Consider the following 14,421-nt stretch of genomic DNA (forward strand, 5'->3'; position numbering starts at 1 on the left):
ATAACGTGCACCGTAGACCTGGAGGCTGCCGATGTGTTATGGAGTATGGCTCGCTGTCGTCATGGAGACGCTGAATCAGTCACATGAACCCCGCCGTCTCGATCCGTTCACCTGCGCGAGCGCTCCACAGGTGTCACTCACCTGAACCTCCTTCCTCCTGACGGGACCGCTCGGGGACAGCGGACGAAGGAATTCTGCCGAAAATGCCGCGCAAGAGAACCGACATGGAGGCGAAGATGGAGGATGGTGAGCGTACCAGTTATCCGCGGATCCGAGGGTGGCAGGGAGCTTTACATTTGAATTACAATTTGTAGAGAAGTCACAACTGCCAGAGATCAGGAGGAATTTGATATGTTCACTAGTGTCCTTCACAAGGGCATGGAACAGGACATTTTAGCAGTGGGTGTTTTCAAAGTTCGAATGAAGGTGTGATGAGACGTATGTAAGATGATTTGGAACAGAATGGTCACAAACGGTCTGTTTTTATTTCAGTGGGAATAGAAATTGATGGAGAAGTAGAGAGTAGTGAAGGTGAGTGTAGAACTGTGTGTGTGTGTGTGTGTGTGTGTGTGTGTGTGTGTGTGTGCATGCATGTGCATGTGGGTATGCACCAGCATGTGTTTATGGGTGTGTTGAATGTGATGTTATGGATTGGATTTTTGTGCTTGATATTGATTTGAGTGTTGTGCGTGCATGCTGGATATTTGTTTTTATTTATTTAACGCCTCTTATGTTCATAACAATGTTTTCGACTGCTGTTGTTCGTGGGTATGTGTGCATGTATATGTGTGTGTGTGCATGTATGTGTGTGTGTGTGCATGTATGTGCATGTGTGTGTCTGTGTGTGTATGTGTGTGTGTGCTTGTATGTGTGTATGTGTGTGTGTGCATGTATGTGCATGTGTGTGCATGTGTGTGTATGTGTGTATGCATGTGTGTGTATGTGTGTGTGTACGTGTGTGTGTGCGTGTGCCTGTGTGTGTATGTGTGTGTGCGCCTGTGTGTGTGTGTGAGTGTGTGCATGTGTGTACATGTATGTGTGTGTGTACGTGTGTGTGCGTATGTGTTCGTGTGTGTCTGTATATGTGTGTGCATGTGTGTATATGTTCATGTGTGTGCATGTATACATGTGTGTGTGCGTGTGTGTATGCGTGTGTGCGTGTGTGTGTGTGTGTGTGTGTGTGAGACAGAGGAGCCAGCGAGAAGGCCACGAGGGAAGAGACAGGCAGCTGGCCGCAAGAGCAAGAAGCCGCCCAGCGATGATGAAGATGACGACGAGGAAGAGGAGGATGCCCCTAAGAGGGGAAGAGGAGGCAAAGGAGCCAACAGGAAGAAGGCAAAGAAACAAGACAGTGAGGAAGAGGAGGACAGCGAGGAAGAGCGGCGGAGCAAACCCAACCGAAGAGGTGGAAAGAAGAAAGCGGCGAAGGCGGCGGACAGCGAGGACGAGGAGGAGAGCGAGGAAGAGCGGGGAGGCAAAGGCAAGCGGAAAGGAGGAAAGAACAAGAAACAGAAAGAGGAGCAAAACAGCAAGGAGAAGAAAGGAGAGGCCAAGGGCAAGGAGAAGGGCAAAGAGAAAGACAAGGGCAAGGATAAGAAGAAGAAGAAGAAGAAAGACAGCAGGTACGGAGGTGTGCTGCTATCGCTCATTCGCCCCTGGCTATAGGCAAATAAAGTGGATGTTTCCGGAATGATACTTCCGGTATCCTGCTCCCTATTACATTGGCAAAAAATTTAAGCAAACAGTTGAGCTCTGGGTTCAGTCTCTCTCTCCGTTCTTCAGACTCTGACTCTCTCAGCTCTTCAGGCTCTGACTCTCTCTCTCTCAGCTCATCAGACTCTGACTCTCTCTCAGCTCATCAGGCTCTGACTCTCTCTCTCAGCTCATCAGGCTCTGACTCTCTCAGCTCTTCAGGCTCTGACTCTCTCTCTCTCAGCTCATCAGACTCTGACTCACTCTCTCTCAGCTCTTCAGGCTCTGACTCTCTCAGCTCTTCAGGCTCAGACTCTCTCTCTCTCTCAGCTCTTCAGACTCTGACTCTCTCAGCTCTTCAGGCTCAGACTCTCTCTCTCTCTCAGCTCTTCAGACTCTGACTCTCTCTCAGCTCTTCAGACTCGGACTCTCTCTCTCAGCTCTTCAGACTCTGACTCTCTCAACTTTTCAGACTCTGACTACCTCAGCTTATCAGACTCTGACTCTCTCAGCTCTTCAGGCTCTGACTCTCTCTCTCTCAGCTCTTCAGGCTCTGACTCTAACTCAGAGGAGGATGAGTCCATGTCGGAGGGGGAGATGGCTAGGCTGATGGAGGAGGTGGAGGAGAAGAAGAAGCTCATCTCCAACATGAGGAACAAGCCCTGGCGTATGAAGAGGAGGCTGGAGCACCTCAAGTATGGAAAAGGAGCTTTTTATCTTATTCAGTTCTATCAGTCCATTTCAGGCCAGGTCTTCATTTTATTTACCTTTTTGAATTCAGAGATGCCCAGCAGTTTGTGGATAAATTTGAGGGAGCTCTGGGCAAAGGGAAAGGCAGGAAACTCTATGCTTACAAAGTAATGATGATGAAGGTGAGAAGTGAGCCCGAACTCTTCTTCTCGAGCTGCTACTCTGTGCTTTTACTGTTCAACACTAGCATTACAACTACACCGTCATGCTTTAACACAGGTGTGCACAATAAGGGCTGATCCATTTCAGGATTTTCCAGGATCTTCTGCCAACTTCTGCTCTTAATTACTTAAATAGTTTAATCATATCTTTTCCAGACATTTGTATAAACACCAGCTACAGCTGACCACTGCCTAAAGTGTGCAAATACTTTACTGTGCTCAAGTACTGGAATGAACCAGCATAGTTTATAAAGCTGCTAGTAAGCTAAAACTAAAGTAATTGGTTGTAACAAAACCAGCACACAGACAGCATGGGTGCCTCCAGGACCGAAGATAGAACATGCACCCATGTTCTATCAACTACACTACTCAACAACTACTGCCATACACTACTCAACAACTACTGCTGCACTACTCAATAACTTACTGTTACACTACTCGACAACTATTGTGGCACTACTAGGGCAAATACTGCCATACGCTACTCAACAACTACTGCTGCACTACTGAACAACCACTGCCATACACTATTCAACAACTACTGCTACACTACTCAACAACCACTGCCATACACTACTCAACAACTACTGCTGCACTACTCAACAACCACTGCCATACACTACTCAAGAACCACTACCATACACTACTCAACAACTACTGCTGCACTACTCAACAACCACTGCCATACACTACTTAATAACTATTGTAGCACTACTCAACAACTACTGCTGCACTTCTCAATAACTACTGTTACACTACCCGACAACTACTGCCATACACTACTCAATAACTATTGTAGCATTACTCAACAACTATTGCAGCGCTACTCAACAACTACTAGCATACACTGCTCAACAACTACTGCTGCACTACTCAACAACTACTGCCATACACTACTCAACTACTGCAGCACTACTAGGCCACATTACCAACTACCATGTCAGTGTAGCAACCTTTTCATATAATACTCAAACAACAAATTTGCTCCTACAACTTTATGGCTTGAAATAGTCTGCTGGAGTTTTAGATCCATAAATCCACCCCACTCTCTCTTTCATCTTTCAGAAATGGATCAAGTTTCAGAGAGACTTTGAAAATTTCAAAACGGCATGCATCCCCTGGGAGAGGAAAATAAAGGAAGTTGAAAGTTAGTAACTTTAAGCGAACATTTCTAATGTTAACCTTCTTTTATAGTTTATAACTTGGACTTAAAAATATACATTGTGAATCATTTCCACCTCTGCTGTAGTTCATAGCATTGAAACACAGATGTATATGGTTTTGCAAAGTATTGCAGTGCCGCTTAGTGGAATAACCTGAAAGTGCAGTCATTCCAACTGGTCCAATCGAGAGCAAGAGCAAACCCACCCACTCCGATCCACAACACCTGATTCACAAAGACACCTGGGCCACGTTTAGCCCTGACATGACGTACTAAATGTTTATTTAATCAGAAACAGTGGGTTGTTCAACATCCTGTTGCAAACTGTGGGCAGATTCAGGAACCCCGAGACATGAGATGGCCGCAGCACGTCCAATCAGTGACACTTTATTCACCAGTGTACACAGGGAGAGCTTCTCAAGGGCAGTCCAAGGGAACTCTAAAGAAACTTTATTGACAATCCGTGGTCACTCCCATCAGAATGTACCCAGCAATTACTAGCCTCCATGTTGGCAGGCACCCATCTCTAAGCACAGCGTCCCATGATTACTCCCAGGGTGCCCAGGCCATCCCTCCCCCTGCCCAGGCCCAGTCACTGCATGCCCAAGGCCTTGACATCCCGGCACCTACCTGTACATTTCACTTCTGATTATGAGAGGAGAACAGAGGATCCTGACCCCATCTGATGGACAGAAACTCCGGTCAATCTAAGGATGTGTACCTGTTTACCACTTGGAATCCATACGTAGCCTTTACCCCAGGGCCTAGACCCACTACTGCATTCCAGCTTTCCCATAGAAACCCCGCCCCGGTATGTACTGGTAGGCTACAGTCCTCCCATATTGATAGTGTGAGTCGAAATAAGCCACATCAGTTTCCTCCTGGGGTGTCCGAGAACGCATTCTTCAGGATTTAAAACAAAGCCTGCATCATGATTCGGGCTACCCCCCTCCGACACACCTGCCAAACTGGAGCAAACACATGTCAAAGCCTGTCGCAAAATGCTGCACTCCGTTGGGAGAAATCATATCGTTCAACACAGAAACCATAACAAAATGTAGCAAAACAGTTTCTCATTGAGCGTGCCCGAGGTTTTCTAAGACCCTTCACATATGCAAAACCTTTTAGCACACTCAAAACTAATGATACAATTCATTATTAATGCAAGTCAAATGCCTTGTAATGTCTGATTATTGGTCATATTTTGGTGAAAATCAATTCGCCAATTATTGTGAACTTACAGGCAGAAGAAAGTTTTCTCCTCTCCTCTCCTAAAAGACAAGCTGAAATGATCCGTGATATGATGTATACACAAGTGAAACGGATCTATCGGGGGAATTTCTGAAGGGCGTGGAGTCCTGGAATGTATTTGGTGTATTTTGGTGTAGTTTGGTGTATTTTCATGGACCTCTCCGTGTCTGTCTGTCTGTCTGTGTCCTCAGGCCACTTTGGCTCCTCTGTGGCCTCCTACTTCATATTCTTACGCTGGATGTATGGGATGAATTTAGTCCTCTTTGGCTTCACCTTCGGACTGGTGGTCATTCCAGAGGTCGGTCCTGTGTGTGTGTTTGTTTGTGTGTGTGTGAGTGTGTGTGTTTGTGTGTGTTTGTGTGTTTGTTTGTGTGTTTGTGTGTGTGTGTGTGTGTTTGTGTGTGTGAGAGTGTGTGTGTGTGAGAGTATGTTTGTTTGTGTGTGTGTGTGTGTGTTTGTGTGTGTATGAGTGTGTGTGTTTGTGTGTGTGAGAGTGTGTGTGTGTGTGTTTGTGTGTGTGTGAGAGTGTGTGTGTGAGAGTACGTGTGTTTGTGTGTGAGTGTGTGTGTGTTTGTGTGTGTGAGAGGGTGTGTATGTTTGTGTGTGTGTGTGTGTATGTGTGTGTGTTTATATATGTCTCTGTTTCTACAGGTTTTGATGGGGTTGCCGTATGGGACTCTACCCAGGAAGACGGTTCCCAGAGCAGAGCAGGCCAATGCCATGGACTATTCTGTTCTCATGGATTTCAATGTGGGTCATGTGTGTGTGCATATTCCATTAACTCTCAAATCCCATTATGTGTATTCATAAACTCAATCGTTCATATAACTTTGAATGATTACATTACATTACATTAATGCCATTTGGCAGACCCTCTTATCCAGAGTGACATACAGTTGATTAGACTAAGCAGGAGACAATCCCCCCCAGGAGCAATGCAGGGTTAAGGGCCTTGCTCCTGGGCCCAACGGATCTTATTGTGGCTACACCGGGGATCGAACCACCAACCTTCCTTGTCCCAGTCATTTACCTTGTAAGCACTTCTGTTTGAATGAAGCACATTATTGGTTGGTTTGAATAAAGCACACTAATTTGCTGGCTTGAATGAATGAATGAATGCTCATTATTGGTTGGTTTATATTGCACTTGCTTTCATATACTTCCTGAAGCTAATGTTCACAGTCTGTGTCGAATGTGCTTAATAAAAGGCTTAATTATGAAAAAATATTTATTTCTTGCAGGGTTATTGCAAGTACTCGGTTCTCTTTTATGGTTTTTACAACAATCAAAGAACGATTGGCCTGCTGAAGTACAGGCTTCCTCTGTCCTACCTCATGGTGGGAGTGGGTTCGTTCGGATACAGTCTCATGGTTGTGATAAGGACGTAAGTATGACGAATATTTACATTCATAACACATCATTCAGATTCTAGCCTGATTCTGATTTGAGAAATTGGTATGAAACAAAATTGTAGTTTGGTTTCTCACCGGTTAAGAGAAAGTTACGTGCGATATGGAGATTCTTGGAGTGATGTCAATAACTGGTATTTGGTCAGCCATCTTGGCTCTGCTGCTGATGCTGTATCTCTCCCCCTTCCTGGTCTGTGACAGGATGGCTACGAATGCTGATGTCGGGGGTGGGGATGGGGAGGATGGGGAGTTTACCTTTGCCTGGAAAATGTTCACCAGCTGGGACTACCTCATTGGGAACTCTGAGACCGCCGACAACAAATACGCCTCCATTACCACCAGCTTCAAGGTGACTCAGTGGATCACTGTGCTCTTCTTCCTCTCAACGCCCTGCTGAAAAAACTGCTCTAGCTAGGTTTTGCTACATCTGGTAACTGGTTGACCGGTTCAGACCAGCTCCATACTCAATATGGTTTGACCAGCTTATCCTATGTTTTGAAACAGCTGTAATATCAAACGGTCATAGCTGGATTTTACATCAGGGTGGACCAACAGGATTAGCAATGTTATGAGCATGCTTCCTGCTTCCCTGGTTTTAATTTTGTACGTTGGACCAGAGATACTTTGATTAGAGATACGTCAGCTATGTCTACCATTAGCCACAACGCTCATAGAAAATGAATTGGAAGGATACATGTGTTCTTCTATGAAAACAATGTCTCTTGTTTTAAAAAAAATTTTCCTGCACATGTTTCAAATACACGATACCCTGTGAAAATATGACAACTTCGGAGTTGTGTAAGATGTATTTCTTCACTTTGAAGGAGGTAGGCCACTGACTGCTATATGCTTCAAGTCTTTATGCTAAGCTAACACGATATGCTAACATAGAAACCGAACCAGTGAATGCATAAAAATGAAATCGAACATCACATCTCAGTCAGAAAAAAGGTATATTTCCCAAAATGTTGGTGTATTTTCTTAAGGGGGTACTTAAACCCTGACCACAGTGATTATAGATCTTTTTTTCTAAATGGGATAAAACTTCAATATATGTTGAATAATGAGGCATGACAATTAATATTTCTATAGCTAAGAAAGTGTTTTGACAAGACACTGAAAGTTCCACTTTTTCTACTAAAACATTTTACGACGGAAGACCACAAAATATAGCATATATGTGAGTTAGGACCTGAGCCGTCATCCACTGTATCTGCTCCTGTTGATGTATCTCTAATAAAAACATCTCTGGTTGGCCCCTTGTTGCAGGCGCTGTCTGTGCTGTTGCAGGAGCACAGTTGTGTCCTAACACGCCGTCTGTGCTGTTGCAGGAGCACAGTTGTGTCCTAACACGCTGCCTGTGCTGTTGCAGGAGCACAGTTGTGTCCTAACGCACTGTCTGTGCTGTTGCAGGAGCACAGTTGTGTCCTAACACGCTGCCTGTGCTGTTGCAGGAGTCCATTGTGGATGAGGAGGAGAACCAGAAGGATGAGAATATTCACCTGCGGCGTTTCCTGCGTGTCCTGGCCAATGCGCTGATCCTCTGCAGTCTGGGTGGCAGCGGGTACCTCATCTACTTTGTGGTGAAGAGGTCGCAGGAATTTGCCAACAGGGTCGACCTCAGCTGGTATGAAAAGAACGAGGTAAGGAGCCCACTATCGCTGTCCTGTACAACCAGACTCCTTCCTTACTGGATGGAGGGAGTGCTCTCTGGTGTAAGGAAAATGAGAGGCCACTAGGGTAATGATGTAATGATGGGAGGACTCTCTGATAGGTTGAGATTGTGATGTCACTAGGGTAAAGATGTAATGGTGGGTGGACTCTCTGATAGGTTGAGATTGCGATGTCACTAGGGTAATGATGTAATGATGGATTGGCTCTCTGATAGGTTGAAATTGTGATGTCATTAGTGTAATGATGTAATGATGGGATGACTCAGATAGGTTGAGATTGTGATGTCACTAGTGTAAGGATGTAATGATGGATTGGCTCTCTGATAGGTTGAAATTGTGATGTCATTAGTGTAATGATGTAATGATGGGATGACTCAGATAGGTTGAGATTGTGATGTCACTAGTGTAAGGATGTAATGATGGATTGGCTCTCTGATAGGTTGAGATTGTGATGTCACTAGTGTAATGATGTGATGATTCTGATAGGTTGAGATTGTGATGTCACTAAGGTAATGATGTAATGATGGATTGGCTCTCTGATAGGTGGAGATAATAATGTCGCTGCTGGGCCTGGTTTGCCCACCGCTGTTTGAAACCATCGCCGAGCTGGAGGAGTATCACCCCCGTATCGCCCTGAAGTGGCAGCTTGGCCGAATATTCGCCCTGTTTCTGGGAAATCTCTACACCTTCCTCTTCGCTCTGTTTGATGAAGTAAACGCAAAGGTAATCAATTCATTGATGATTAAAACATGTATTACGATTCATTTATTTTTATAAAGCATTTTCATGACAGTGTAAATATAGTTAGCAAGTTATTAATTATTAATTATTAATTATGAATTCAAAAACAGCATGCCCTCTGTTTACCTAAGTAGAATAGGGCTTCTGTATTTAGAACTGTTTTCTGAGGATGTACTATCGTTATACTGCATTAGAAGTACTGTACTATAGTCCTTTTGTGCTGCTTTTTCATTGTGGAGCCTCTTTAGGTCTGTTTTTATCAGGAAGCACTGCAGGCCTTTTGGATCAGAGAGTACTCTGAACAAGAGAGGACCTTTTGTTAACAGAGCATTCCTTCTTGGTGTTTCAGTTTTCCTGGTGCTCCTTCGTAGCATCTTTCAGGGTGATGCTGGTGTTTGTAGGTGGGGCCTGAGCTTTAGTTAATAATACAATTTAGGGATGACTGCTTGGGTGCAGTACTCTTGTCAGCGGATAGTATGGGTGTTTTATGGGTGATAGGGCTGGTTGAGCACTTTGACAGTATAAGGCAGACTTTGTGTTTTCCAGCTTGAAGAGGAGGACTCCATTAAGAACGCATCCATCTGGGCCCTGAAAGAATACTATGCCAACTTCACTGCCAACAACAATGACACGGAGGTGACCCCTCCCCCCATCAATCCTGCTGATGTCATCAGAGGGCCCTGCTGGGAGACCACTGTGGGCATTGTGAGCACCTCCACTTCACTCCAGTAACCATGCCAACCACCTGCTCGAAAACAGCTCAAGCCAGGTTTTGGGACAGCTGGTAGCTGGTTGACCAGTTGAGACCAGCTCCCAGCTTGACATGGCTTAGATGATTAACCAGTTGAGACCAGCTCCCAGCTCCACATGGTTTAGCTGGTTGACCAGCTCAGACAAGCTACCAGCACTAGCTGGTTGACCAGCTCATACCCAGCTAGACCAGCTCATGACCAGCTTGACCATGCTGGTTGATCAGCTCATACCCAGCTAGACCAGCTTTATGACCAGCTTAGCAATGCAGCTCACACTCAGCTAGACCAACTCTCACTGAACCAATTACAAGTAGCTATTTAGCTGTTTCTGAGTTGAAAACCGCCTATTTCTTTTTTGTCCATAGGAATTTGTGAAGCTCACCGTTTCTGATATTCAAGTGACATATCTGACAATCCTGATTGGGGACTTCCTGCGAGCAGTAATCGTCAGGTTTCTGAACTACTGTTGGTGCTGGGACCTGGAAGCAGGATTTGTAAGTATTCCACCACTTTGATGAGTGGGTTTTTTTGGAATGTTCTCTCAAAATGCCCGGTCAGTGTTCTGGAACTCTGTTGCCAGTAGTGATTGTTACATCAGCATTAGAATGTTCAGATCAGGTTCTAATCACATATTTCTGACCTCACACCTGAAGCATTTCAATTGGTTTAAATTACAGGTGTGATCACAGGGGTCAGGGTCTCAGGTACAGGTGTGTGTTTTGCTCTCATATTATTATTTTTATATCATTATCTTTATGTGGTGTGTAATATAACAGTAGCGTGGCCCTCATGTGACTGGCATGTCTGAAGTATGACTCTAGCATGTATCTGAGAAAAATCAAAAACAAGAGCACTTCCAAAAATGAATCTGTGATGAATTCATCTTTGAGCTCAGAAAAACCGGCACTCCAGTTGCAGAGAAACCATTACATATGTATACAAACCTGTACGTTTCCAGTCTTTATTGTGCTTTTAAAAAGTCATGCCACATGACAGTCCTGCTAAAGGCATTCCTCAGAGCAAAGGCTATGTTGAAGAATAGATCGTCTTACCTGGATGACAACACTCAGGCCATATACAGGTGTGCAATGGACCTCATGTGGTGGCAGGTACGGGAGGTAAAACTCCCCAAATTACTAATTATTAAAGGTGGAACTATAGAGAAGGAACTAAGACAAATCCTCCATATCTCCCTTCCTTCTAGGGTTTTCAGCGCACTTGTCCCTGGTTATGATTTTGCACTTTGTTGTACTCTGGATAAGAGCGTCTGCCTGTAGTGTAACCTGTGTGCTCTCTTGCTTTGTACCCGTTTCAGCCATCGTATGGAGAATTCGACATCAGTGGCAACGTTCTGGGCCTGGTCTTTAACCAGGGGATGATATGGTGAGATATCAGTAATCCATAATGAATAAGGTGTGCTAATAATCCATAATACACAATGTATGACGTATTAATAATGAATAATCCATAGCACAAGTTCCTTGAATAAAATTAAATATAGTGCGTGTCTTAGGACAGTGAATGTTGAGTTATATGACCATAGGTTTCATTTGTGTTCTCGGACTGTGAAGGTTGGGTTGATATGTGCTTTATAGAACTGTGACCATAAGCGTGAAGCGTGTTCCTCTGTGTAATGACCCGCAGCTGGTGTGTGTTTTAGGATGGGTGTGTTTTAGGATGGGTGTGGCTCCTTGCCGTACTGACCCACGGTTGGTGTGTGTTTTAGGATGGTTGTGTTTTAGGATGGGTGCGGCTCCTTGCCGTGCTGACCCACGGTTGGTGTGTGTTTTAGGATGAGTGCGGCTCCTTGCCGTGCTGACCCACGGTTGGTGTGTGTTTTAGGATGGGTGCGTTCTACGCCCCGGGCCTAGTGGGCATTAACGTGCTGAGGCTGCTCAGCTCCATGTACTACCAGTGTTGGGCCGTGATGAGCTGCAACGTGCCCCACGAGCGCGTTTTCAAGGCCTCCAAGTCCAACAATTTCTACATGGGCCTGCTGCTGCTCATCCTGTTCCTCAGCCTGCTGCCCGTGGTCTACACCATCATGACCCTGCCGCCCTCCTTCGACTGCGGCCCCTTCAGGTGACCTGCGCTGGGGGGGTGGGGCGAGGTCAGGGGTCAGCCGTCAGCCGTGTTCAGGGTGTAGCAGCATATCTCTCTCTCTCTCTCTCTCTCCCCACAGCGGTAAAGGCAAGATGTTTGATGTCATCATGGAGACCATTGATCTGGACCTGCCGGCATTCATCGGAACGCTGTTCAGCTACGCGGCTAATCCAGGCCTCATCATACCGGCTGTGCTGCTCATGGTGTGAGTGAAACACACACTCCACACACACACACACACACACACACATATTCTCACACACTCCACATACACACTCACACACACACACACACAGACACACATACATTCACACATGCACACACACGCACATACACGCTGTCACACTCACACACTCACTCACACATACTCACGCACACTCACCCACACACACACTCACACACATACACAAACACACACACACTCACACATACATACACACTCACACATACACACACACACTCACACATACATACACACACACACACACACACACACACACACACATACACACACTGAATCTCCAGTATCTCTGACTCTTCAGTCTATTGAATCTGAATCTCCAGTATATGTTCTCCCGCAGACTGGCCATTTACTACCTGAACTCTGTCTCCACGGCGTACCAAAACTCCAATATGGACCTGAAGAAGAAGATTCAAATGGTCAGTCAGCTCTGACAGTGCCTGTAATCTCAGTTAAATGTTATGTGTATCATGCTTTTCAAAGAAGACTCTCTCCCTCAAGACGCTTTACAGCGTAACAGAAGGGAATCAAAAAGTGGAAATACCAGCCCAGAGCCCTGAGGTAAAAACATCATGGGGAGACATCTTGCGAGGAACCCGACTATAGGGGGATGCCCATCCACTGCTGACCAATAGTTTGAGTTGGTAACAGTTGAGGTGTTAAACTAGCAGGTAAAGTAAAGAGTCCACAGGGATGGATGTGAAGTATGCAGTTCAGAGGGCAGGAGCATGAATCTGTAGCTCCAGGATGTGTTGAAGTGTGCGGGTGAACCAGGATGTGCCTTCAAGACAGCGAACGTTCACAGCGTAGTATATTTGTAGCAAACAGTTACTGTTGAACGATTGTAAATTAACATTCCATATAGCTCACCAACAACACATTTTTAATACAATTCAATGCCGCTTGGGTCGAACAATGCCAACTAGCTGATTCGTTTCTTACCTATGATTTATTTTTAAAGGTAAGAAGAAATATTACATTGATTAAAGTACATTATAACAGCCAAATAATAGTCCATTTTTCTGCCTTTTCCAAATCAGCAGCCAGGTTTGTTCACAGAGTACTACCTTTTCAAACGCTTAGTTAAAGTTAATGACGAACAGAAAAAAGTTGGAATATGTTGGCGAGCGTTAGCTAACCTCTTCACTAACCCCACTGCTGCTGTCGCCTTAGCAACGGGATGAGGAGAAAAACCGACGGAATAACACAGACAGCACTAATCAAGTAATGAAGGACCTGGAAGATCTGATGCCCAACCGTTCCCTGGCTCCCCCGCCCCCCCCCCGAACCCAGTGCAGGTGAGATCCACTGACTGACCCCCCCCCCCCCCAAAAAAACAAAAGTGCTTTAACATGTGTCATATCATTACAACTAAACTTGTCAGAACAGCCACACACACGCCACCCTATAAATAGTCCATCCAAATACCATGGGTGCAGCCTGTAGCCTTGTGTCTAAGGTACATGACTAGGTTCAATCCCCAGTGTAGCCACAATAAGATCAGTACATCTGTTGGGTCCTTGAGCAAGGCCCTTAACCCCTGCATTGCTCCAGGGGGGATTGTCCCCTGCTTAGTCTAATCAACTGTAAGTAAAAAAGCATCAGCTGAGTAACTGTAACAAAAACCTGTCACGTCACACTTAAGTACACAAGTATTTTACTCTTATATTGGGAGTTAAAATGTTATTTCTTTTACTTTTTGCTGTTTGGTGCCTTGAAAAGCAGCCAATCGCCATTGGTGTGTGAGTGTGTGTATGAATGGGTGAATGACAAGCATCAATTGTCCAGTGCTTTGGATAAAGGCGCTATATAAATGCCAGCCATTAACGTTTTTTGTTAAATGAGATGAAAATATTGACAATGAGGTAAGAAAGTTCAAGATTTGCCAATGAAATAAGAAAATGTTACTTATCAAGCAAACATTAAAATGCATTAATAGTTTTGTATTCGAGAGAAAAAAAAATGTAAGTCTACAATCTACAAGACTAAAACACCAAGGCAGAGCTCTAAGTTCATTTATTTTTTTATTTTTTTTGTAGAAAACAAGAGTGACGCTGGGGGCAAGTCTCCTAAGGTGTCTGGGAAGCCGGGTGCAGCAGCCAATGGGGTGAAGCTTCAGAAAGACGTGTCACTGGCTGCACCCAATCCACGAAGGCCTGTGTCCCGCCCCCCGGGTCCCCGAGGGCCGGGGCCCCTCCCTGGGGACACAGGGCCCGGACCTGGGCGGGCAAGAGGAGGGCCCCCAAAGCGCTAGATCACTGACTCTGCCCCTCATCAGGGCCACTTGAGTTCAGTCCGTGTGTGTGTGTCTGTGTGTGCATATGTGTGTGTGTGTGTGTGTGTGTGTGCATATGTGTCTGTGTGTGTGTGTGTGTGTGTGTGTGTGTGCATATGTGTCTGTGTGTGTGTGTGTGTGTGTGTGTGTGTGTCCGTGTGTGCTTATGTGTGTGTGTCTGTCCGTGTGTGTGTGTGTCCGTGTGTGCATA

General features: G+C 45.2%; 1 protein-coding gene across 1 annotated transcript; it reads left to right on the plus strand.

Moving 5' to 3' along the window:
• The first annotated feature begins 203 nt into the window (after nt 1–203).
• On the plus strand, nt 204–14,189 carry LOC133105462 (transmembrane channel-like protein 2-A). Its single transcript, XM_061215593.1, has 21 exons — nt 204–246; nt 493–531; nt 1,190–1,622; nt 2,235–2,387; nt 2,474–2,564; nt 3,669–3,750; nt 5,208–5,314; nt 5,668–5,766; nt 6,258–6,400; nt 6,627–6,774; nt 7,880–8,068; nt 8,642–8,821; nt 9,386–9,544; nt 9,957–10,085; nt 10,907–10,974; nt 11,434–11,673; nt 11,774–11,899; nt 12,276–12,354; nt 13,109–13,233; nt 13,890–13,899; nt 13,983–14,189. Exons 1-21 carry the CDS (start codon nt 204–206, stop codon nt 14,187–14,189), a joined length of 2,850 nt encoding a protein of 949 aa, XP_061071577.1.
• The last annotated feature ends 232 nt before the right edge of the window (nt 14,190–14,421 follow it).

Source organism: Conger conger, chromosome 12, assembly GCF_963514075.1.
Source record: "Conger conger chromosome 12, fConCon1.1, whole genome shotgun sequence".
Classification (NCBI taxonomy): domain Eukaryota; kingdom Metazoa; phylum Chordata; class Actinopteri; order Anguilliformes; family Congridae; genus Conger; species Conger conger.